General features: G+C 41.2%; 2 protein-coding genes across 4 annotated transcripts in view; both read right to left on the bottom strand.

Annotated features, from left to right (window-relative positions):
* ikbke (inhibitor of nuclear factor kappa B kinase subunit epsilon) overlaps window positions 1-10906 on the bottom strand; it is a 28111-nt gene extending 17205 nt beyond the window's left edge. For all 3 annotated transcript variants that reach the window (XM_088337791.1, XM_088337792.1, XM_088337793.1), the window contains exons 1-9: window positions 10648-10906; window positions 10236-10327; window positions 10018-10155; window positions 8209-8338; window positions 6306-6487; window positions 5381-5541; window positions 3830-3940; window positions 3591-3770; window positions 192-391 (exon numbers count right to left, since the gene is read on the bottom strand). In XM_088337791.1, coding sequence (XP_088193917.1) covers window positions 192-391; window positions 3591-3770; window positions 3830-3940; window positions 5381-5541; window positions 6306-6487; window positions 8209-8338; window positions 10018-10155; window positions 10236-10325 — 1192 coding nt within the window. In that variant the 5' untranslated portion in view covers window positions 10326-10327; window positions 10648-10906. The remainder of the gene's footprint in view (window positions 1-191; window positions 392-3590; window positions 3771-3829; window positions 3941-5380; window positions 5542-6305; window positions 6488-8208; window positions 8339-10017; window positions 10156-10235; window positions 10328-10647) is intronic.
* A 3900-nt stretch (window positions 10907-14806) lies between these two features.
* The window catches only part of srgap2 (SLIT-ROBO Rho GTPase activating protein 2), a 109730-nt gene continuing 101278 nt past the window's right edge, over window positions 14807-23258 (bottom strand). The window contains exon 23 of the mRNA XM_088337798.1: window positions 14807-22982. Coding sequence (XP_088193924.1) covers window positions 22434-22982 — 549 coding nt within the window. The 3' untranslated portion in view covers window positions 14807-22433. The remainder of the gene's footprint in view (window positions 22983-23258) is intronic.

Raw genomic sequence — 23258 nt, 5'->3', positions numbered from 1 at the left:
AATCCTGCTCGTATACGTATGGAGCAACACTAAATTTACTGCAGTCCTTTGAGACATTTTGTGACAAGTGACTTGACTTGACTTATTGCAATCAATAATAAAGGGGAGCAAATAGCTGTGTGGAACAAATGGAACCTCAAAATTGGAGGGGATACTGTACAAAACCCCAGTTCAAATCGTGTGCGTCTTACGTTCCCTGAAAGGCAGTTTGCAGGCGTGCACTTCAGGCCGGGTATTCAGCAGTATGAGAGGCTTGGCGGCTGTGGTATGAGGGAGGTTGACCACCTTCATGCTGCCCTCTAGTGGGAGCTCATGGCCCAAAAAGAGAAGCTGCTGGTGCTCAACATCAATTCCAGTCTGCGAGGCCAACTCCTCCATAAATGCCGACACCCTGAGTCCACGCACACACACACAAAAACAGTTGCTAATAACCGAAAATTTTCTACCGATAACCTATGCAATCCTGCTGTTAGAGATTGATATGGACAACCCCAAAACGTTTGTTGTTAAAACTTAAAACAGCAAACACATTTAATATCCAATTTGATAAATGTGTTTCTTTATTTTGGTTTACAATTGCAGATTAGCAACACTTGTTATCATGTAGCGTTAGCATGTTAAAATTAGCATATTTTTATTATCATAAAGCAGTTAGCATTTAGCTGTTAGCATCACTTTTTAGTCATTAGCATAATTTGTAAGCATGTAGTACTTAGCATGTAGCTGTTAGCATAATTTGTTAGCATTAAGTAGTTAGCATTTAGCCATTAGCATGACTCGTTGGAATTTAGCCGTTAGCATAATTTGTTAACATGTAGCCATTAGAATTGATCCTTTAGCATAATTGGTTAGCATGAAGAAGTTAGTATTTAGCCGTTACCACGCCACGTTAGCATTTAACCATTAGCATATGTTGTCAGCATGTATCTGTTAGCATAATCTGTTAATATTTAATTGTTAGCAAGTAGACATTAGCATAATTTGTAAGCATGAAGCAGTTAGCATGTAGCCGTTAACATATTTGTAAACATGAAGCTGTTTCGGATTTAACTGTTATTATGACTCATTAGCTCACTGTGCTTACAGCACTAGTGGCAGTGAGTTGTGCTGTTGAAGCCATCACAACGAATAAAAATACAAATGCTATACAGTGAGACCTCGGTTATCGCGGTTAATGGGGACCAAAACCACCCGCGATAAGTGAAAATCCGCAAAGTAGCGGCGACCCTTCAAAAAAAAAAAAAAAAAAAAAAAAAAAAAAAATCTCATCTCATCTCATTATGTGCACCGCTTATCCTTATTAGGGTCGTGGGGGGGCTGGAGCCCATCCCAGCCATCTCATGGCAGTGGGCAGGGGACACCCTGAACTGGTTGCCAGCCAATCGCAGCTGCAAATCACATTAGTTCTCGCAGCTAGCTGCGTTCTTCATCGACACACGAGCTGAGTGATCCACTGCTAAGAGTCGCACAGCTGGGCGATTTTACGTCCGCCCGGGACGATTGGAGACAAATTCACGACAGGGTTTTTACCGCGGGTGCCGTTCGGGCGCGATACGCACGACACCGACACAGTTACGGGGGTCACGCGCACGTCCGCTGCCTTTCGCTCGCTGCGTGCGGACGGCCGCCTGTCGTCGCGCCGCGCTACTGGGGTCGTCGGACGAGCGGGTTCCCCCCAGTTACGGGGGTAGCCCGATCACGCCCGGTGCCTTTTCTCACGTCGCGCCGTGTTACGCCGTGTCCGCCGAACTCGCACCGTCGCACGGCCAGGGAGTGACCCCCGGCGCCCCCCCGGTCCCGTCCCATCCAGCCGGCCGCCTTATCCCGCGCCCGCTGACGTTTTGCCGAAAAACCCCGCAAAAAGTGAAAATCTGCGAAGCAGCGACGCCCCTTCAAAAAAAAAAAATAAATAAATAAAATAAAAAATATATATATATATGTATATATATTTCTTTTTTATTTTTAACCATTACAGACCGCGAAGCTCTGAAGCCGCGAACGTCGAACCGCGAAGTAGCGAGGTCCCACTGTATTACGCGGATGTAGCGTTTGGCGAAAAACAGCCATAAAGGTTTCTCATTACTGGGTAGGTCAACCAAATTGATGACAGGAATTATTTGCTAAAGGAGTACAAAATATTGAAACATTTATACCACACTTTGTGTATGTCTGGGACAAAAAAGTTAACACATTCTCATCCACCCATGAGCGGCACTGCTTATCCTCAGTAGGGTCGCGGGGGTGCTGGAGCTTATTCCAGTTATCTTTGGGCAGTGGGCAGGGGACACCATTCGCAGGGCACAGCCAATTTCGGACCAGCCAATTAACCTGACATGCATGTTATTTGGGAATGTGGAAGGAAACCTGGGAAAACCCACGCAAGCACGGGGGGAACATGCAAACTCTGCACAGGGAGGCTGGTAGCTGGATTTGAACCCATGACCTTAGAACTGTGCTGCGGACACGCTAACCATTCACCCGCCGTGCCGCACACATTCGGTCACCCGATAAATAAATTCAAAGTTTGATTCATTATCGGATAAACCAAAGAGTTGTTTCCCTCATCATGCTTTATTGCGTTTATTTATATCTTTCAGGACAAAACAAAACATTAGTTTCTAGCACAGTGAATAAAAACAGCGTGATAATGAGATGAGGTCAAATGCCGTTTCCTGTGTCCCCTATATTACTGGTGGTCTAGTGATTAAGCGTTGGATTCCTTACCACTGCGATCCTGGTTCGATTCCCGTTGCATCAAATGCTTTCTACTCTGTTTATCAAAATTGTTCGACTAATCAATCATTGCACTAATATATACCGTAACAATATAAAATATGCAACTGGTAGGTTGCCATGGCGCCCAATTGGCCCCGCCCGTGTGGCGCCATCTGTTCACAGATTGGCTTTCTGTCTATTTTAAGCTCAGCGCTGTCACGCTTCCCTTGTCAGCCCGTCAACGAACTTCTGCCCCGCAAGACGTGGGTTTCGACTCGGTCCTGTTCTAGTTGGTATTCCCTGCCTGGTATTGTTCCCATTTATTTTGTCCTGTTTAATTTTGGTTTCCAGTTTTGTTTCCCTCTAGTTTTGTCCTGTTTATTATTTTCTCCAGTTTTCGTTCCCGTCTAGTTTCTCCTGTTTATTTTTAATATCCTGATTCATTATCTATCCTGTCGGGTCCCGTCCTGACCGGTATCGACCCAATCTGTCCGATATCAACTCTAGCAGTTGGAATCGATCTCAACAGTCTCTGGCTTCCTGTCTTTCCACGCCAGACCGCTGCCCAACGTGCATGACTCCCCATTTCCTGTAAAATGAAAGGCTTGTGTGGGAAGGTCACGGGTTTGGGTCCTGATCTGGTTGAGGTTCTTGACAGTATGCACAAAAATGGTATCTCCTATTTTAGTTTAAATTACCTGCGCCTTATATATGAAAAATATATTTTTGTGGGGTGCACCCTATAGTTATGGTGCACCTAATGGTGTGGAAATTACAGTATTTATCAGGTCAATAACTCTGACGTCGTATTCGACCGTAATCTCTAGATGTTGCTATGTGGGATATATTATTTTTCACAAAACGCGCAAACTTACGTGTTATAATGCTGGATGTAGACACAGTACGCCATGGCCTGCTGCAGAGCAAACAGGTGCACCGGCTGTCGTTGCAGGATATCAGTTGTAGCTGTGAAGAACTCGTCGAATCCCCAACACCTTAGCTGGTTGGCCTCCAAAATACCAGCCAAGACGGGAACCAAATGCAGCTTGAGACCTCTAAGGTGACATTCAAAATTTGTCAAAAATATTTTGGGTGCAAAAAAGGAGCAACGTACTGTGAGAGTTGACAGTTATCCGGCAGTCTCGAGCTCCACTCGATGAGTCCGTTTTCTACTCGCTGGAAGCCAGAAATGGCCCCTGTCGGTTTCTCTGTGGTGATTTTGTACCTGCACGGCAGAACATGACTTCATGGAACAATGTGTAATTGCTCACCACTAGAGGCCGTTGTAGCTTGAAATGGAACTGAAGCGTTTACGTTCAATCACTACGGACGCCCGAAGGATACCACTTTTTAAAATTCTGAAGCCTACTTCCAGATTTTCTTGCATGAATTTCAGCCAGCAACAGGACAAGAAAGCAACATTAAAAGACTGAGCAAGCTGGATACACCTAGAGCGGATGAAAGGGCAGATTGCTGGGTTTGGTCAGAGCAAGTCTAAGTGGCTAACGTTGGGGGCTAGCGCAGGGGAGGGCAAACTGCAATCAATGGGCCACAAATACAGGCTTTTTAATCCAAAGGAAATTGTAAAAAAGAAAATTAAAAAAAGATTATATTACACACACACACACACACACACACACACACACACACACACACACACACACACACACACACACACACACACACACACACACACACACACACACACACACACACACACACACACACACACACACACACACACACACACACACACACACATCTTACCATTATATATATATATATATATATATAATGGTAAGATAAATAACTAATAATAAAAATATAGTTGTTTTGGTGCCTGGCTACATTTTTCTGTAATTGCAAATTTTGAATCATATATCAATTCTACATTTGCTTGAACAACCAGTCATGAAAGTCAAGTGACACTGAAGGACGAAGCAGGACTAGCGTGATATGACAATAACGGCTAGCGACAAGCCTTAGCCTGCAGCCAAGTAGCTAACATAAGTGGTTAAAGAAGGAAACAGTGAGGGAAGAAGAAGTGCCGGATGCCAGAAAAACAAAACTCAATTAAGTTTGCTTGCATGAGCAGAATGTTGGGTGACACTGAAGGGTGAAGATGAAGCAGCTAAAATATTGTCTAACAGCGAGCCATAGCCTGCAGCCAAGTGGCAAACATGAGTGGCTAGAGAAGGAGAGAGTGTGAAAAAAGTATTACAGAACTCAATTGTGTTCACTTGCATGAGTAGCTGAGGAGGGCAAGGGACACTGATGGACAAAGCAGGAGCAGCAAACAATAACAAGAGCGATTGCATGCAGCCAAGTGGCTTGGTGAGTAGCTAATAAGGAAACGAGGAAAAAAGTGCCAGACGTCACAGTCATCATCATATTCAAAGCTCAGCTGTGTGCAGAAAGTTGCCGGTAAGTGCTAAAAGCACTGAGGGGCCAAGCTACCTTTACAAAATGGACATTTGGGCTTCAGTAGTAATAAAATGGTGGCCAAAGATCTCAATGAAATAATGGTTATGAGATAGTAGATGCATTTTTGCTCGCTAGTTAAATCAATAGTGCTTTATTTCAATAAATTAAGTATTTTTTCACTACTAGTGTGCTATATAATACACACTAGGCCTTTAATAAAGTCAAAAACGCTGATATTTACATGGTCTGCTTGTCCCGGCGAGGTCCCCTGAATGGCATGAAGGGCAAAGAGCCCGTGGCCGTGTGGTAGAAGGTAACTCCGACGCTCCACAAGTCCACGCTGACGCCGTAAGACTTTTGGCCGTGCACACGAAGCACCACGCGCTCGTACATGTCAGGGTGCTGAAACAAAAAGCAGAAGTTCAAAAGTGTTGCGGTTGCCATGGCGCCCAATTGGACCCGCCTGTGTGGCGCCAGCTGCGGCTAGTTCACAGATTGGCTTTGCTTCTATTAAAGCTCAGTGCTCTCAATCACCTTTTGGGCAGTCCGTCAACGAACCTCTGACCCGCAAGAGTTTATTTTTGTCCGGTTTATTATCGGTTTCCAGTTTCATTCCCGTCTATTTTTGTCCTGTTTATTATTCTCTCCAGTTTTCGCTCCCATCTAGTTTTTCCTGTTTATTTTCGATATCCTGTTTCATTATCAATCCTGTCTGTCCCGTCCTGTTCGGTATCGACCCCATCTGTCCGATATCTACTCGGGCAATTGGTGTCGCGATCTCGTCGGTCTCTGGCTTTCTGTCTTTCCACGCCAGACCGCTGCCTAATGTGCATGACTCTCCATTTCCCGCAAAATAAAAGCTTGTGTGAGAAATGTCACGCATTTGGTTCCTGATCCAGTTCATGACACAGAATGGTAGATTGTTGTGCATACATTAAAGATATTTATTTTTATTTCAAGAGAGAAATACATTCAAATATAGGGAAAAAATACCTAAAATGAGCAACATTTTCTGCCAATAGGGTAAGATTTCATATTTTTTCTGAAGTGTATTTAAGTAGCTTCCTGTTTTGTCCAATCTCCTCCCACACCAGCAAAAACCTGCCAAGCTCAAATAGAATCCCATACATTTTTCAAAATTCTCTCCCAAACCAAACTTTCCTTACCAGATATTCTTCGGTTCCGTGGATGGACACAAACTTTTCATCGTCCTCCAACTCCCTCGCCGCTCCGAAGTCGGTTAGCTTGTAGATGGATTTGTCGTCCTCACCCATTTGCCGCATGATGTTGCCCGGTTTGATATCCCGGTGCACGATGCCGTTTTTTCTGAGGTGGTTCATTCCCTGCACTAAACGGGAACATTAAGGGGGAAAGGTTTACATAGATAGATAGATAGATAGATAGATAGATACTTTGTTCATCCCCGAAGGGAAATTCACATTTCCAGCAGCATCCCTGAGCTGAGAACAATCGAGAACAATGGAAAATAACACGGGAGCTGCTGGAGTGGCTGCCATTCGTGACGGCGCCGGAAGAAAAGATTCAATTTGAATCATGTACAAACATTATATGCACTTAAAATTCATTCGCTGCAATAGACAGCAAAATACTCCATAGATCCATGTTAGCGATACTGTCATAGACGGTTATAGACATCAAAGATCCATTCTCACTAGGCGGTTATAGAAGATAATGGATGTCAACGATCCATTGTAGCTTATAAAAGATGCAGCATTAACATTTAAAAACAAAACACGATAGTGATTTTATGTGATAACGTTAAGCACATCTTGCTCAGCCTGACCCTCTTATTGCCATGTCTCCAGCTGAATTTGTTTCGGAGAAAGCCACATAGTTTGTAAAATTGGAAGTGGATATAATTCCAAATTTATACTGTTTGCCTGATAAAAAAAAAAAAACTAATGAGTGGATAATCTTGGCTCAAGATATATCTGAAAAGCACTAAAAATTCATTTGTTATCATAGATGACAAATATCTAATTTAGCTTATAAAATATCTTGGCATGTGAAAACCGTCAGCACTTAAGTTTAAAACACAAAAAAACAATATTGATTTTTACGTTATGATAACACTTCTGGGCGGCACGGCAGTTGGGTGGCTAGAGTGGCCGCAGCACAGTTCTGAGGTCATGGGTTCAAATCCAGCTAACAGCTTTCCTGTGCAGTCTTTGCATGTTCTCCCTGTGCTTGCGTGGGTTTCCTCCAGGCACTCTGGTTTCTTCCCATATTCCAAAAACATGCACGTCAGGTTAATTGGCCAGTCCAAATTGTCGTTAGGTGTGAATGAGCGAGCAAATTGTCTGTCCCTGTGTGCCCTGCGACTGGTTGGCAACCAGTTCAAAGTGTCCCCTGCCCACTGCTCGAAGATAGCTGAGATGGGCTCCAGCACCCTCGTGACCCTACTGGGGATAAGCGGTGCAGATAATGGATGGATGGAAAATATTCATCCCATCTTGACCAGCCTTCTTTCCCATCCCTGACAGTCTTATTTTCATGTATCAACTGGAATTTGTTTCAGAGAAAACTTCATGTTGTTGCACAAAATTCCAAATTAGTATTACTTTCCTGATCAAAAAATACACAAAGAGTAAAATATCTTGCCTCAAAATGCACCTCAAATGCACTTAAATTTCATTCACTGCCATAAAAGGCTAAAGATATTAAATATCCATTATAGCGAAGCTGCCATAGACACCTATAGACATCACAGATCCATTATAGTTTGAGCTGCTATAACACAATTAAAACACAAAAAAACGAAAATTTTACTTTTTAAGTATAATAACATTTAGCACATCATGCCCCGCCCTCTTTCCCAGCCTTGAACATCTAATTTGCATGTCTGAACCAGAAATGATCTACAAAGACTCGTGTGCTTTACAATAATCATTGGATGAAATTCAAAATTAGTATTGTTTCCTGGTCCAAAAATACATGACGAGTAGGAGATTTCAGTCAATTTCTATGTTTTACAAGAGTGGCAAATGCATGTTTGACTATGAGGGAGCCTCTGTATATTTATCTTGATTTTTAAACGGTTGAACCTACCAACACATTGCAAAACAGTGAGAAACTCCGTCTCAGTCAAGCCGAAAGCATTTTCCGGCTCTTCCAGCAGGTTAAGCAAACTTCCCCCTGAGCAGAATTCCATGACGAGAACTTTCTGCTTTGATGGCAGCTACGAAATAAAAAGACAAAGTTTGATACATTCACAGACATATACAGTAGACCAGGGGTGGGCAAACTTGTTTGTTTGAAGGAAAAAAAAATTGATTTGATTTTAAGCATTCTGCCTTTGATACATGTCATTAAATTAGTTTTGAAGCCAAATAGTATGATATGTGGACCTTTTTGGAGCACTATCTCAGTTCAAATGCAAAAGTGAAAGTTTATTTTTAGTGTACTATACTGTCATTCAAACAACGTTCAATGTGGTTTGAACGCGCCATCTTTTGGGGAAATGTTTGCATTGCAGCAAAAGGTAATAAACGATTAGTACAGTATATTCTATTTTTTACGATTTCTGTTCGGCCGGCTGGATTCAAAAGCCAAAAGGGCTGTGTGCAGCCCAGGATACGGGGGTTACGACATTCTTGGAGGAATAAAATCGGTTTTCGGCAAGTCTTTATCGCATTTTCCCTTCTATATAATGGTAAATGGTCTGCATTTCTATAGCGCTTTTCAAGTCAATGAAGACCTCCCAAAGCGCTTTACAATGTGCTTCACACTTACCCATTCACACACACACACACACACACACCAATAGTGGACATGCAGCCATGCAAGGTGCCGACCTGCTTATTGGGGGCATTAGGGATTCAGTGTCTTGCCCAAGGACACTTTGACATATAACACGGAGGAGCCGGGACAACAAACTTGCCCAAATACTTTGCTGTGTTTATGCGTATGACGAGTTAGATCTAGATGCCTGTCTGCTATTGGTCAACATCATTTAAAATGCAGAAATGCAGGTACGGTATTGGTGTATGTAAGGGTGTCATAAAAAATGCAGATAATCTCTTGACTAAACTACTTCCCACAATGCATTTCTCTTTATTTCAGAACATTGTGTGCTTCATAAAGATTAAGCGAATTGGCGAAACAATACTGTATCTATGTACTGCATTTATTTGTTATGGGTCCAAGGCTCTCAATGATGCTAAAAGAGAGAAGCAAAAACATGATAACCAGGGAGACTGACCTTGCAAAGGTAAACAAAATTATTTTTTTTTCCTAACATGTATATCTATTTATTTATAACATTATTTAATCATATGCTGTAAATGTATATTACACATAAATAGTACTTATTTTAGGCGGTACGACGGCTGAGTGGTTAGCGCGGTGCAGAGGTTCAGGGTTGAAGTCCAGCTACCGCAGCCTCCCTGTGTGAAGTTTGCATGTTCTCCCATGTGCTTGTGTGGGTTTCCTCCAGGAACACCGGTTTCCTCCCACATTCCCAAAAACATGGATGTCAGGTTAATTGGCCGATCCATATTGTGCCTAGGTGTGAATGAGCAAGTGAATTGTGTGCCCTGCAACTGGCTGGCAACCAGTTCAGGGTGTCCCCTGCCTACTGCCCAAAGTCAGCTGGGATGGGCTCCGGCATCCCCGCGACCCTACTGAGGATAAGCGGTGCAGATAATGAATGGAAGGTGCTTATTTTAATGGTTGTATTTTGGATACTGGGGTTGGGAACGCATTCACTAGGTTTCTCTCCTTCGCAATATGGCAGTTTAATTATGCAATCTCCACCTCAGAACAGATGCATGTCACATCCCCGGGGTCTACTGTTATCAGAATATCATTCTTTAGCTTCCACTGATATCACGGTTGGTGTGTCGAAAGGAGCTTTACCTCCTCCACCGCGAAAAGCTCCACAATGTTCTTGTGGTTGAGCTTCCTCAAGATGTCAAACTCCCTCATCTGGACCTGGTGGCTTCGGTTGTAGCTCGCCGAGTTGAAGACTTTGACAGCCACCAGCTCTCCTGTCCGCTGGCATCCAAAGAAAAAGTAGTCGGGGTTTTAATCCATGATCCTCGACATGATACATTCAATGATGACCTTATACTTACCTTAGTTCGAGCTTTGTAGACACAGGCAGTAGCTCCTTGACCCAAAACATCCTGCAAGGACCACAGGTAATTGGGGGTGCTTGCTGTCATCTCTGGAGGTTGTCAAAAGAAATAGGACACAAAAGTTTCAGAACTGAAAAAGAGATACAAATGGTTCCAATGCTCACTAGCTTAACATGTCATGTAAACACAACATCTTTATCGGACTTCGTGATTTTTGTGAGCCCGGAGAGAACGTCCTATAGATAACCTTAAACATTCCTCTCCGTGACTTTAGAAACTTTTTTTTTTTTTTACAAACCACCAATTTATAACCCACAAAAAAGTAAAATTTAATCGGATTTAGCAAAGAAAAACAAATAAATTGTCATTCGTACTGACGTCACAACTTCAGCAGTCGGTAAAAGCACACCTGAGGTCGAATGTCTACGCCAGTTTCTTCTCCTAAATGTTCCTTTCTTCAATCCAGACACAAAAATATAATCTTGTTTTGTATTAAACTTCCATTTAAAAGTTGCCTAAAATGTGTCACAATTCAACTGATTCGCCTGGTTGAGGAAGTCCCCGCCCGCTGCGGTTGACTTGATTGCGGAAATGAAGAGAAACTCTTTCAAACGTATATAACACAACATATTCTATCTATTATTATGTGAAGATCAGCATCATACATTGAAGATGTTTGTCCGAGGAAATTACTTTTACATTCATTTTTAAAAATGCATTTTGGTGCATCAACTTCCTCTTTTAGAATTGGTCACGTGAGAACAATGGACTGTACGTGGTCTTCTATGTACATTTTGAAAACAATTTAACAAAAATAGAAAAGCACAACATATGAAACCTGGAAAATGAGCTCTAATTTTGGAGAGAAATATTTGTAAACGTGCAAAAGGACAATGCACGGATGAAAGGAGCGACGAAAATTGCAGTTTTTATTATATATATATATATATATATATATATTTAAATGCTATGTATTATATCCCAAATAAGTAAGGCACACAACATGAAATACATCTGAAAAGGTAAAGTAACATATATGAAAATTAAGAATATTTAGAAACATTTCATGTACAAACCACCCCGTGCAAAACGGGTCTTAAAATTTAGTCCCACACAAACTTTAATATTAATTGGAACATTTTTATTGAACTATTTATGTATGCATTCATGAAATTAATTTTAAAAGAATCTATTTTATTTTTTTTATTTTTGAAGGAACCATAATCATCGTTTTATCCATCTGGTTAATCATTTAAATACATAGGACAAATTGGATATAAATGCAAAAATGATCCGTGCAGCCCTATTGTTATTAAGGCTTATACAAATAAACGTGACTTGACTTATTTAAAAAAGAAGAAATTGTAGTCTTAAAGGTACGTAAAAGCGCAAAAAGGTGATGACGTAAGGAGCGACAAGATTTTTCCCCTTATTTTAATATTTCACTGTATTTTTAAACTGGGATGGGCTCCAGCGCCCCCACGAGCTTACTGAGGATAAGCGGTGCAGATAATGGATGGATGGATGTATTTTTCAAGAATGCTATAAATTGAATCACAAACAATTAAGGCGGATCTGTTAAAATACATTTGAAATTGCAACAATACCCAAACCCCCAATCAAATACAAATGAAAAAAAACAACAACAACGTGGTTTGTAATAAACGGTGCAAACTATTTAGCGCCCCCCCACCCCCCCAATGAGTTTATGTTCAAAAGTATGTTGTCTTTGCGAGGAGCATTGGGAATATTCTCCAAATCTACACCAAGCATGTCAAACATGATTCAATTTGGCCTGGCATACATAGAAGAGCGGGTCCTTAAGCCATTTCTATCACGACTCATGATTTTTAAAATAAACGCAAACAAAACCCCCCTCTGGTTGCCTGTAAAGAATATAATATCAGCTTTGATGGGCCCAGTCTTGTGGTTTAACCCGACGTGATGCCCATGCACTGCAAAAACATTTATTTTGTATTTATTTTGATTTACAGTGAAACCTTGGTTTTCGAACGCCTCTCAGTTCGAACAAATCGGTCGGTGTTCAACCAAAAATTTCGAGAAATTCTTGCTTCGCTGTTCGGTCAAAAATTTGGAGTTCGAACGCCGGTACGCCAGGGTGCGATGCCTAGCGGTGTACGGGTGTTTTAGCCCCTAATTATGCCTCCGAAGAAGGTCGGTGCAAGCAGGACAGGTGAAAAAGGACAAGTTGTTAGTACAACTATTGCCTTTAAGAAAGACATAATAGCTAAATATGAAGGAGGTGGGTGAGTGTCTGATCTTGCTAGTGAATACAGCATGGCTAAATCTACGATCAGTACGATACTAAAGAATAAGGAGGCTGTGAAATTGAGTGATGCGGTTAAGGTAGTTAGCCCTATAAGCAAGCAACTGCCGCAAGTTTTGGAAGAGGTTGAAAAACTTTTGATGATTTTTCTCTCCCCACCCTCCACCACAAAGGTAAGAAATCCTATTCATAATTCATTTCTTTATCCTTTTTTTATTTTTACACGTTCATGTTAGCGTAATCTTTTGTACGGAAGATTACGCTAACGCGAAGGTACGATTAGCCTGTGTTAGCTTCATGTTTACGTTCATGGTAAACATTCAGGGTGTTGGAACGGATTAAAACGATTTTACATTACTTTTAATGGGAAAAACGATTTCGGTGATTGAACAAATCGGTTTTCGAACAAGGTTCTGGAATGGATTATGGTCGAGAACCGAGGTTCCACTGTATTTCAAACCAGTACGACAATTAAGGCAAAAATTCGATTTTTTTTTCATTGCTCCCACTTGGGTTGGTATTACATGGTGAGTTGGTTGAGGTGTAAAACTGCATTTACTCAAATGTTAAAATAAAGCAACACATTCAATGACAAACAGAATAATCAATTTTAAACAAATTGTTTCTGAGAAAAAGTGTTATGCTTGGAAAAAAAATCCCTCGTCAGCCATGATTATTATATGAAGGGTTTTATTGATGTTTACTAGGTTTTGTGTACTCTTACCCAATGCTAAAACAGTGTCTGAAACTCAAAAGAAAATGTTAGCGGACAGCAGGGCAAACAACTCTGAAAAGTTGCCTGCCCCATTTTTCACAACTTGAAACACAATAAGACGACTAATAACAATAAATCCCCACGTTGCAAAGTATTAAGGATTTATAATCAGAATATATAACAGAACAACACTTTAAAATTAGGTTTATTATAAATCTTATATCATTCATTGCATGTATATGACATTGCTGTTTTCCAATTGCCATCAGTATGTACCTGTATTTACTCATCTTCATTTATGCAATGTTTGCGTTGCGTCGTCTGCCACAAGCCACGTGAACTCCTCTTTCCGCGATGCTTTTAATGTAAGTTTACGTTTTGTAGCGTCATCAATTTTTTTAGCTTCTTTTGAATCTTTCTTCTGGGGCTGAGGTTTTGGCTTGATTCCTAACCACTTCTCATTTTTTCTTGTGTTCTCTCTGCGTCTACTTTGGAAAATGATATGCAAATGCGCGACCTTATAAGGCTCGGGAAAGTCCGGAAGCACCAAGTTATTCGATGCAGGCTTCTGATCGGCTGCCGAGTATGCAAATTGCCAAACGAACCGAAATTTCAAAACCATAAGAAGATTTCGAAATCGGAATAAAGCGAACGTTTGATTAAAAAAAAAAATATATATATATATATATACATATATGTTTTTTTTCTTTCTTGAAAAAGTTGTCGGCCACCCGGGCAGAGACGTTTTGTAAGTTGTACCCCCGACGTAAAAGATGCACACCCCGGGCGTCCGGGGAGACGTTATTTCAGACACTGGCTAAATCTATTGCACCCTGGAAGGGGGATTACAACTTGTGAGGGCCCTCCTCAAGGTTTCTTATTTTCCTAATGCTGAGATTTTTGAGTTTTTCCTTGCCCGCATGTTGGTTTCAGATCAGGGGCTGCTGTCATTGTAACCTATGCAGTCCTTTGAGACAATTTGTGATTAAGGCCGTCACACATAAATGGGACTTGACTAAGGGTAGGCTTAATTATAAAGCATAATATTAACTGGTAAATGGTCTGCATTTATATAGCGCTTTTCAAGTTAGTGAAGACCTCCCAAGGCGCTTTACAACTTGCTTCACACTTACCTATTTACACACACACCAATATTAAAAAAACTATAGTAAGTTAATCATTTTGAATTCAAATTTTGCTGTTACAGCCCACCTGAGAAAAGAATGCCTGAATCTGACCCCAAAGGCAAACTGAATTGACCCTCCTGACCTACATTATCCCAAAAGTTATCATAGTCAGCGAGGTGACTTCTGGTAGTTGTAGTCAGTAGTGACCTTAAACTTTGATAGATACTTTATTCATCCCCGTAGGGAAACTCACACTTCCAGCAGTATCCTTGTGTTGAAAATAAAATAATAATAAAATAAAAGAAATAGAATGTGGCCAATTTGCCCTTGCCAACATCTATTTTTAGCAATTTGTAACTTGAAGAAAAACAAAAAATATATTTTGTACTTTTCTTTTATGATTTTAATGTTTTAATGCGGAGCACAACAAGAAAACGAGTTATTCATAGCAAGCAATGTTTATTAAAAAAAGATCTACATCAAGAACTACACTTACAATTATATAAGGCCCATTTTCTTAACCCCCCATTGATATTACTGTACAATATTGTACCAAAAAAAGAGTGTACCTCTGTCATGTACAACATTGTATATACAAAGTACATCTGGACACAGGATTCCCCAGTAATACAAAGACTATAAATACATTTAACATCAGACCTTTCTTCTTTTTTTTAAGTTCAGTTTCCAAATGCACATTTGAGTGTAATAGTTGGTGTAATAAGGTAAGAGCAACAAAAACACACATTAGTAGGTAAGGTAAAAAAAATAAAAATACATGTGGAAATCCATTCGTCGAAAGAGTGTGGCCGGAAAATATTTGACCCATTTTATAAATTAGTTACAACTCCCTGTATTCATAAAGTCATCTTTGGCCAAGAGTTTTGTCGATTTGTGTGATTGAAACTTAAAAATCAAACATTGCTTCTTTTAAAGGGACAGTGTGTATTATTTGACCCCTAAATAACGCTGTATTGTGTGGTGGAACCTAAACAAGTGCTAAAAAGTACAAGGATGATCTATGGAGACCCGAACTGATCGAAATGCACAATTTTCTCATTTGAAGTTTTTGGATACCTGTCATAATTACGATATGCATCACCTGTGACGCTCCTTTGGCGCCAACTGCCGGGGGCTCTGATTGGGAGCCAATCAGTACCTGTACCCACTCCTGTCTGTCCCCTTTTGTAAGTCCGCCTGCGAACCTCAGTTAACACTTGGCAAGCCTTTTTCGACCCTGACTCCCATCTGTTTTTTGCTAGCGTCTGTCCCCCGGCTCCGACCCGATTTAGATCCTGACCATGTCTACTGTCCCGTCCCGGCCTTCAACCTCTTTTGTCCCCGACCACGTCTACTCTCTTTTCCTGGCTTACGACTCGCTTCTGACCCTGACAACCTTTTTTGCTCTCCTGTCCTGGCTACCGACCCCTTCCCCACACCGCCATCGCTCGCCATGGAAGTTCCCCTTCCACGTTCAGAGCGACCTGCTTCCCGCGCCAGCGGATCGTGGGCGCAACCCTTTCCCTTTCTTCCAATAAACCTTGAGAGAAACGCAACGCAAGTGGGTCCTGTCTCCGTTCTGGTCCTTTACAGCAAGATGGCTGACACTTATGTCAGCTCCCTCTGGGGGGGATCACGTTATATCAAATTTATAAAATAATTCTTGACTTCTGAGTATTTTAAAAAATGCATGATTTTAAAATATCTAGTATTTTTGCTTGTTTTTTTAAATCAATATTGATTTCTTTTTTTTTACTCAATTTTTTAGGCGCTAAATAATATGTACACACTGTCCCTTTAAAGACAACAAAAAATTACTTTTGGTCTGCAGTCTTGGTTTTCAACAATTTATTACTTTCAGATATGTTCACTCTAAGTATGGCAGACATTTTTTTAATTGGAGCAATCTTTTGGGGGATAAAGCCATTTAAAAAAAAAAACACCAAAATTATTTTGGGCTTACATATTGAAACAAATGCGTTGCATCCAACAAAATAGATTAAAAAATTGTGAAAAACTATATTCACACAAGTACTTTTGGCAAGTCTTGGCGATTCATCGACTGTATTTACCTGATCGCTTAGTCTTTGCACAGTTAACAGCAACTGTCAGGCTTACTTGGTTTAACTGGCGAAAATGAGAAATTTAAATTCTGTTTATTGTGGGAAGTACATTGGTTCAAAAAGGGCATATGAAAAACAGGTAAAAATCAAGGACTTGACAAAAATACTTCTACGAATTTATTCATGTCTTTAGTTAAATACAATACTTCTGGTTTAGATTTTGCAATATAAAGTGAGGCCTGGCAAAAGTTGGTCCAATGTCCTCTGGAGGGAAATCAGACCAACTGGCCGGAAATGAAAGAAGGCTTTCTTGACTCAGCTCGAGTAGGTTGTAAGGTTTTGTGATCGGCCATGCAATTAATAGTCATCTTTCGTAATAAGAAAACTGCACTTAAAATATCAAGTGTTATAATGCAAGCACCCTCTTTAAACCCTACAACAACACTAGTTTTAAAATATAATTCGAATTTGGGAGGATTACCGCCTCCGAGCGACTATGTAATATTTTTTTGCTTCGCCTCAAACCTCCCATTTGGGTAGCCGTTACATCTAAAATCTACCACATCTATGAGGATACCTCAATATTAGTGACATTTGATGAGGTTAGTTTCTGAGGACGGACAATTGATAGATTTATAGCAATCTATGCCTTAATTAACAAATGTAGTCCAAGCACTGTTCCTTTTAAATGAAAGCATCAATGGGTAGATAAACCATTATGACAAAAAACAAAGTCTATCCAATGAGGAAATAAAATACTGGATGGTTTGACTGATTCTATAGTTTTGTGATGAGGTGTGCACCAAATTTAAATCCTTGGACTAACTATTAACGTCTGCCATGAGGCAAGAGAGTCTCCTGCCTCACTCTGTATCTGCTTACCCAAAGCCCAGTAATACTTTAGACACTACCAGTAATTATATTCTTAGTATTGAAGTTATATACTATTTTATGTTATATACTATTTTATACACTGTTTTATCTTACGTAAAGTCAAATATATTTGTTCTAAAATCTGACTTCAGTGTTTGAGAGCAAACTATGAGAGAAGAATGTCGTAAAACGCCCGTGCTTTGGAATGTTTTCTTTGGTTTACTTATCACCTCGCCTGAGGGGGGTTAAAATGTGTGTGTCGTGCCCCATTCTGTCCGGAGGGCGATGACCTATCACCCCTCCTCCCATTCTTCCACCATGGTTTGGATAATTGCATCAACACGGTGCGGACCAATCAGCCAGAGGCCTGGTCATGGGGCTGGACATTTGATCGCCATGTGTCATAAAAGTGGGCAACCCGGAAGCCCCCCTCGCTCGCTCGCTTTTTTTCTACACACCTTTGCAAGGATGAAAGATTTGTTGTTTAACTCTTTGATTCGTCTAATAAATTAATATGTGGACTATACTCTGCTCAATAACTTTTCCAACTTTTGGGCATGCTCCAACTGTAAGGGTTTGGACAAGAAACGTGAAGTGTCTTAGAGTCATATTGCAGTTTAGGAAATGTTAAAACCTTACAGTTTCATAGGAAAATTTGGCCATTGAAAAAGAACTTTACCACTGAATACAGTTAACCATTTGATATGTTTCTCATGTTATATTTCCATGCCAAGTGAGGCACAGTCACACCTGCCTCTCCCGACTGCAGGTTACTGCTCAATATGCATATTTTTGACAAATTTTAAGGTCTGAATTGATTAATCATTGGCTCTAGCCACCAATAGATTACGCCATATACGGTTTCATTGATTTAAAAACAATAATAATAAAAACCAAGACTGCAGATTATGTGTCGACTGTCTCCTCATGGATTCCTTTTTTGTTCGTGTAGCACCACACGTACACAAACACACACAACCGGACACACGATCTGACAGTTGCACGGTTCCACATCAAAGTATCGGCGAAAAATCCGGAATAATAGGGTGCTTGTGCCTTAGACGCACTCTTAAAAGGCCTTCAGCACCTTCCAGTTACCAAAAATCTTTCCTAAACATACATAAACACCATTGAAATATATTTTTTTAAGTGAAGTGTAATTATACGTTTATTTAGATACACAAAAAAGATGTCCGCCATCGAAGCTGCTGTCACAGGGCCACAGAGTGCAACCTGAAAAGGTGTTTAGCTGCCACAAAATAACGCGCACACGTCAGATGTGTGCATGCAGAGTCCGTTTCAAAATAAAATAGAAATAATGCTGGCTTTCAGTGGTCCCCTACACAGAAGAAAGAGCTGCAGGAGAAATCGCAGCGGGATTCACCTTATTGCTTCATTTAGAGTCTAGGAACCGTTTTACTCCCTTCCGAAAAACAATCCGACACTTTTAAAGGGAAAACTGACCAAAAGATTTTCTTTTTAGTAGCATCCTAAATAATCTGGCCTTGTTAAAACACATCCCTACTCATATATTTCGATGAAGACGAGGTAAAAAAGACATTCGACTTAGTTATTATCCATCTTGGGGACTCCGAAAAACGACCAATCAGAACTCGGCTAACAGTGGCTACGTTTAAATGCAGGCAATAATCTGATTAGACACGGAATATTGGTAGTATTTCAATGATGTAAACATGTATAATAATTGATGAATGTCTTAGTCCAAGGGTCAGCAACCCAGAATGTTGAAAAAGCCATATTGGACCAAAAAACAAATTTGTCAGGAGCCGTAAAAGATTAAAAGGCTTATATACGCCTAACAACAAGTGCAAGGTATGCTGTATGTATCTGTATTAGCCTACTATCAAAATGAGAGGTGGATGCAGCAAGTCCTGTGGAGAATGATGCACCACATGACTACTCTGTTTTATGATACTGCCTCAAGTTTACCTTTGTTACTATATTAATGAATTACGGTATGCTTAATTGTTTTGATAAAATTAAGGAAATGAATTTCAGGAATCCAACAAGCAGTTTTTTTTTTTTTTTTTTTGAGGATTTGAAAAAACGACAACAAAAGTGCATCATGTGCCCCTTATCTAAACAACAAAAAGAGTGGAATGAAACGCAGCATGCATTTATTGTCACAGTTGCCATGGCGCCCAATTGGCCCCACCCATGTGGCGCCAGGTGTGGCTCGTTGACACATTGGTTTTCCATCTATTTAAGCTCAGTGCTCTCACTCTTCCTTTGTCAGTCCGTCAACGTGGGTTACGACTCGGTCCTGTTTCCTGTTGGTATTTCCTGTCCGATATTGATCTCCTTATTTTGTCCTGTTTAATATCGGTTTCCAGTTTTATTCCCGTCAAGTTTGTCCTGTTTATTTTCGATATCCTGTTTTGATATCAACCCCGTCTGTCCCGTCCTGTCCGGTATTGACCCCATCTGTCTGATATCTGCTCGGGCATGGTATCGATCTCGTCGGCCTCTGGCTTCCTATCATTCCACGCCAGACTGCTGCCTAACGTGCATGCTTCCCCATTTCCCGTAAAAATAAAAGGCTTGTGTGAGAAACGGCACGCATTTGGGCTCGTCTATTTAAGCTCAGTGCTCTCACTCTTCCTTTGTCAGTCTGTCAACGAACCTCTGCCCTGCAAGACGTGGGTTTTTACTCGGTCCCGTTTCCTGTTGGTATTTCCTGTCCGGTATTGTTCCCGTTTATTTTGTCCTGTTTAATATCGGTTTCCAATTTCATTCTCATCTAGTTTGTCCTGTTTAATTTCGATATCCTGTTTTGATATAAATTCCGTCTGTCCCATCCTGTCCGGTATCGACCCCATCTGCCCGATATATAGATAGATTAGATAGATAGATACTTTATTCATCCCCGTAGGGAAATTCACACTTCCAGCAGTATCCTTGTGTTGCAAATAAAACAATAATAAAGAAAAAGGAATATAATACATAAATCCCCAATACCCAATACATAATACATATATATGCTCGGGCAATTGGTATTGATCTCGTGGGCCTCTGGCTTCCTATCATTCCACGCCGGACTACAGCTGAACGTGCATTCTTCCCCATTCCCCGTAAAATTAAAGGCTCGTGTGAGAAACGTCACGCGTTTAGGTCCTAATCCTATTCCGGTTCATGACATTTATAAAAATTAGATAGCGACCTCTGAATTCGTGACATAAATAAAATCACATTGATTCAGTTTAAGTTTGTTTTTTGCAGTTATACCTTTGGGGTCCGTGACAAATCATACAGTATGCAGCCCCTTTTAAAGGGGCGGGGCTTGCACAGCAGGCTCTCACACAGGAGACACCGGATAGGAAAACAAACAAAGGAGAACTGCGCTTGCACCAGCTCATAGTTACAACCCTACTTGAAATGTAATATTTATTCTATGTATTAAGTGTTTGTCCTGCTACAGAAACCATATTAAAACAAAAATATATTACAATTTGTAAACAATTTGAAAAAAAGCGCCAGGGAGCCACTTGCTTGCGCTAAAGAAGTACATGTGGCCCCTGAGCCGCGGGTTGCCGACCCCGGTCTTAGTCCGACAGTGAGTTTTCCCATTACAATGGTAAGGTAAGTTCTTCATTTTCTGATTGGTCGTGCCTGTACACGTTCAAGTTTCCCGATTGCTTGTGCTCACAGATTTTCTCATCGGGGATATTTTGATGCCTCAGAGCACTGAGGGACTTGTAGTACAGAGACAAAGGGTAGAAGCAAACTTTAGCTAACTTGCGAAAAAAAAAAAGCTTCGTATAAATTAGTTTTCTCTGGGACATTTCCGTTTTAATTTCTGTCCCCACGGCAAAATGCTAAATTTGTATCCATCCATATATAGTGTAAGTCGATGTTGCTGGCAAAACACGGAACGAAGCAATGGTGCTCACTTTTGAAGCAAAGAAGCATGGTACGTAGTTGAATTTGATGAGTGACATGAATGAAATGTCAAGTTAAATGCAGAAAGGACTATTTGCGTCATGGCGCCGCTCCCGCTTCGCCCTCGTCATCGGAATACTTGCCAAGAATTATTTGTCCGTCTCCACGTTAACTGCTCAAGAAATTAATTTTTAGTTACCATTCAGATTATTGTCTCAATGTAAACGTTGTCAGTGATGTCCTTTGTCACAGCCGCGAGTTTAAAATGCCAAAAATAGATCTTTTAACCCCTAAACATTCCTGTAAAATCTGACTAAAATCCCAATCCAAGACATACCCAAAGTAAATACAACTCTGTTCTTGAACTTTTTGGAGCATCTGGACGTTTTTGGTCTCTTTTGTATCACTCTCAAGTTTTGTTCCAAACTGAAATAATCACTGCAAGTGCTACCAACATTGAGCACTAAAAAAAAAATCTGTCGGCATTGTCGTGTGTTCTGGAGTCAATATTTCACGTGGTTGGATTCACTGGGTGATCCTGGATGTTCTCAGAGGATGTTATTGGTAAGCTATCCCAGCTTTATAGTTTTCGGGTATCTTGTTTTGGACTGTAGAAGATGCTTCTGAGTACATTTAGAAATGTCATCATATCCTGAATCCCAAGAGTCGACTCTTTCCAATGTTATATGGCATGACGTATTTCAGTGACAGGTGACAATCGTACAGACACGTATTTGCTCCTCAACGCCGGCGGACCGTTAAGGGTTAATATAGTCTATCGTTTTCTCTTCTACAGAAAATGATAAAACATTCTTTAAAACAAGCTAAATGTCCTGCCATACGAAGAAAATAAACCTAAAATACACAACATTTTATGCCAATCGGGTAAGAAGTTATTTTTTAGGTTTAATTCTCAAGAATCCCAAATATAGAAAAAAGACTGGAAAAAGAATAAAGCTCTCAATCCCTCAGACTTTGGACGTTTCATCTCCAGTCTCGCGAGAGTTTAAATCATTTTGCTGTCTATTCTGTGGAATGAAACGCTCCCTTCCGATCTGGTCCGAAAAAAAGATTAAGGAGATTATGAGGGCTGCAAGTGCTCACTGGTCAACACGTCGAACCGTTCCCCTTGTGGAAAAACTGTAGAAAATGTGCCTGCCGTGCACCCTGGCTACAGTGTGAAGTGGATGAGCAAAATAAGTGCTACCGACGGCGGCCAAGTTGGAGGGGTCAGATCTGAACCTGACTGGGAGTCGTTTTGTCGGACTGGGAGGAAGGCGGTGGAGGAGGTGCGTTAGGAAGCCCTTGCCCATGGAGTGGCGGTGGCGGCACGGTAGATGTCGGGGACCCCGTTGCAGGGCTCCCTCCGCCGCTTTTGGGGAACACTACCGGCTTGGGCCTGGTGGCCGGCGGGCGGAGCTCCCGGAAGGAAGGGACGGAGGAGGAGAGCGAGGAAGAGGAGAGGGAGTGCGAGGTGGCGCAGGGTAGCGGGCTCCTGGGTTGGCTCCTGGGGGCCCGGAAGGAGGAGGGCACGTCGCTCGCCGAGGAGGCGCTTCGTTGGAGGGGGTGAGCGTGCGGGGTTCCGCCTTCGCCGTCACGCAAAAGACGGGAATGGAGCGGGGAGGAGGGTTCCGAAGCGCCTCCGCCTCCTCCTCCGCCACTTACGCTTTTCAGCTGCTCCAGTGTGTCCAGGACCACATCCGGGGTCTGCTTGGAGGTGCTTTGGCGCTCTAACTCCCGCAGTTCGTTGAGGGCGCAGCTCATTGCTGCCTCGATGTCCTGCGACAAAGAGGAAAATGGCAAAAAACGAGAAAAGCTCATCACTACAGTTGAGCATCACTCAGGGCAAAACAACAACAACCCAGAAAAAATGTTCATAAAACCCTTGTGATTATATATAACAGGTCACATACATTTTGACATAAAAATGGAAGTATTCTAAGCGTGATAACCCTTGTTGGTCACATTACTTCAAAAAAGTAATTAGCTATAGTTACTCACCACTCTTTCCGACAGAGTTAAAAAAAATCGAGGTGAAACTGTTGTGGAATGTGG

The sequence above is a fragment of the Urocampus carinirostris genome, chromosome 6 (assembly GCF_059441175.1).
Source record: "Urocampus carinirostris isolate Australia breed hairy pipefish chromosome 6, RoL_Ucar_1.0, whole genome shotgun sequence".
In the NCBI taxonomy this organism is placed as follows: Eukaryota; Metazoa; Chordata; class Actinopteri; order Syngnathiformes; family Syngnathidae; genus Urocampus; species Urocampus carinirostris.
Note: the sequence above shows the minus strand (reverse complement) of the source record. Positions and strands in the feature narration are given on the sequence as shown.